The sequence below is a fragment of the Vombatus ursinus genome, unplaced genomic scaffold (genome assembly GCF_900497805.2).
Source record: "Vombatus ursinus unplaced genomic scaffold, bare-nosed wombat genome assembly UNPS02010653.1, whole genome shotgun sequence".
Lineage (NCBI taxonomy): Eukaryota > Metazoa > Chordata > Mammalia > Diprotodontia > Vombatidae > Vombatus > Vombatus ursinus.
This window is the reverse complement of record NW_020950431.1, coordinates 1-2333: the sequence shown is the minus strand read 5'-3', so window position 1 is coordinate 2333 and position 2333 is coordinate 1. Positions and strand designations below refer to the sequence as shown.

Here is a 2333-nt window from a genome sequence, read left to right as displayed (position 1 = left end):
GTTCAACTCTGTCCATCCCCACTACACCTCTGTCCCCATATTACCCCCTGACAAGCATAGCTTCTTCTCCTTTTCCTTTAGCAATAAACCTGGTGGCCTACAGAATAGAAATCCAGGACCTCACCCCCTGGGGTCCACATGTCTGTCCATGCTCCAAGCATCCTGCACATCCTCAAGGCCTGAGATAGCAGGAGCTCTCTCTAGTTAGTTTTATTAGTGAAATTATTGTTTGGTAATTGGAGGAGGAGGAGGGTGGGGAGGGTGACACCAAACTGCTTAAACAGGGAGCAAGGCAGGAAACTGGGGTATCCCCGCATACCTTCAGGGTGGGAGGTGTCACTTCCTGGCTTCAAGCCTTGGCTTAAGAGACAGTTTGATCTCCTTTTCTTTTACTGGAGAGGGCTGATATCTAGAGTCCTATCCTGAAAAGACTTCTAACACAGCTCAGCTATGGTCGTATTATGGAAATTGTGGTACAAGAACCCTTGAGAACTGAGTGAACAGCAGGGGGCAGTGTTGGCCCAATAGAACTGGTGGGTGAGTTGGAATTCCTGTGTTTTGGTCCCTGAACCTCTTTGTGCTCTGAGGTCTTAGCTTGCCTCAGTTTCCTGCCCTCAAAATAAGGACAAATGAGTGAGGGAAAAGGAGATGGAAGGATGAGTGTGGCCTCTCTGTCTGCCCCCACCCATCCATACCGTTTTCCCATACTTTCAGGAAACTCCCAATGTTCATGGTTGTATTCGTATAAATAAATTAATAGGGCAGTGGGGTGGAGGGAGGGAGTATTCTTTCTTCCTATTGCCTCCTGATTTTCCCACTCCACCTCCATGGCCCAAGCTTGGGAACTCTGTCATTCCCCTATAAAATCTTCCTTTCTTCCGACTTCATCCCTTTCCTTCCTCCCTCACTCCATCCAAGGCTCCCCCAGCTGTAAAGGGTGTTCTTGGAAGTGGGGAGTGACAGCTAGGCTTTTGTGGTGGCCTTTAAGCCTGTTGCAAGTATAGGTGTCACTGGAGGAGCTGAATTGGCTGGTCTCTTACTGCTTAGCTCCCTCCCTTCCCTTTTCTTATCACCAAATTCTCCCTGGCCTCCTGGGCAAGCTATCTGCCTGCCCTCTGAGGCCCCCCAAAGGGCACCATTGTGGACTCAGTATCTTCCCATACACACACAAATAACCGAAGTCTGAGTACTGGCTGGGCTTTGGCTTAAGGCACATTTTTGCAGCAACTGCTATTGATTGAATAAGATCTAGACTTTAAAGCTCTATATAAATGTTAACTATTGTTATTACTATGTAAATATACTGTAAATTCCCTAAATCGAGTTTGGGGATGTTCTGTCTGAGGGATGGGGGAGTGCTGAGGACTTCCCCACCCCCCCAGGAGGGGCTGCCCCCCCCCCCCCCAACTTAGTGTCCAGGGGGCTCTGGCAGGGTCTGACTGCCCCTCAACCCCCTCAGGTAAGATGCAGCCCTGGCCCAACCTGGAAGAAGAAATCGACTTACTGGCTAACATGCTGGCCCATCAAGACCCTGTCCCCCATCGCCAGGATACTGTCCCCCAGCGCTTCCGCTGGCCTGGTGAGCTCCCCCAGACACATCCCTCCAATGACACCTGACACCCCAGTCCCAATGATTATCATGTCCTTCCCCAGTTCCCCTTTACTAACCCAAGGCCCCTTTGCCCCTGGTGACTCCCTGGCCAGATCTCTCCTCTTCCTCTTTAGCAGCCACCCTGGTGTCCCCAGGACAGGAGCCTGATACCCCATCCCCTCAGGGCGCTCAAGTTCCCACCGTCAGAGCCTCTCATTCATCTTCGAGGCCTGTGGAGATGTCACCTGTGGATCCCCCACACCCATCTAATGATGTCCTCGTTCTCAGTAGGTAGTGGTGGGGTTCCTAGGGGTGGTGGGAGGCACCAACGTGAGGGAGAAGGGAGGATTCAGCCCCCTCTTGATGGGAAGCAGTGTGGCATACTGGACAGAGTGGAGTCAGGAGAGACTTGGGTTCAAATCCCTGCTCCAACACTTACTAGCTATTTGACTTTGGACAAGGCCTTTCAGCTTTCTGAGCATCAGTTTCCTCGTGTAATCCTTACACTCCTACCTCATTGGACTCTTATGAGGAAAGCACTTTATAAACTTCAAAGCAACATGAATGTAAGTGGTTGTTGCTATTATTACGGGCCCCTGTTCTTGTCTGCAGTGATGATCGTGGTCTGTGCAGTGGCTGGGCTCTCGGCGCTGGTTGTAGCTGTTGTCTGCTGGTGCAGGTGAGACCCTGGTGAGACCCCCCACCTCCTATGGGCATGCACCATGGAGCTCAGTCAGTGAAA

General features: G+C 51.3%; 1 protein-coding gene across 3 annotated transcripts; it reads left to right on the top strand.

The window, feature by feature from the left end:
- Positions 1 to 373: 373 nt before the first annotated feature.
- On the top strand, positions 374 to 2281 carry LOC114037895 (neural proliferation differentiation and control protein 1-like). 3 transcript variants are annotated; one of them, XM_027854899.1, is made up of 4 exons: positions 374 to 533; positions 1460 to 1579; positions 1729 to 1878; positions 2204 to 2281. In XM_027854899.1, exons 2-4 carry the CDS (start codon positions 1465 to 1467, stop codon positions 2272 to 2274), a joined length of 336 nt encoding a protein of 111 aa, XP_027710700.1. In that variant the 5' UTR covers positions 374 to 533; positions 1460 to 1464; the 3' UTR covers positions 2275 to 2281. The 3 variants fall into 3 exon arrangements, with proteins under 3 accessions (XP_027710700.1, XP_027710698.1, XP_027710699.1); XM_027854897.1 differs by having other exon boundaries at positions 377 to 533; positions 1726 to 1878; XM_027854898.1 differs by having other exon boundaries at positions 377 to 537; positions 1726 to 1878.
- Positions 2282 to 2333: the final 52 nt, after the last annotated feature.

Excerpts from the sequence above, each read along its gene's own strand:
- LOC114037895 (XM_027854897.1), top strand. The coding sequence starts at position 1,465 with ATGCAGCCCTGGCCCAACCTGGAAGAAGAAATCGACTTACTGGCTAAC. Across the intron at positions 1,580-1,725 it reads CCAGCGCTTCCGCTGGCCTG|CAGCCACCCTGGTGTCCCCA; the intron begins GTGAGCTCCCCC and ends CTTCCTCTTTAG. Across the intron at positions 1,879-2,203 it reads TAATGATGTCCTCGTTCTCA|TGATGATCGTGGTCTGTGCA; the intron begins GTAGGTAGTGGT and ends TCTTGTCTGCAG.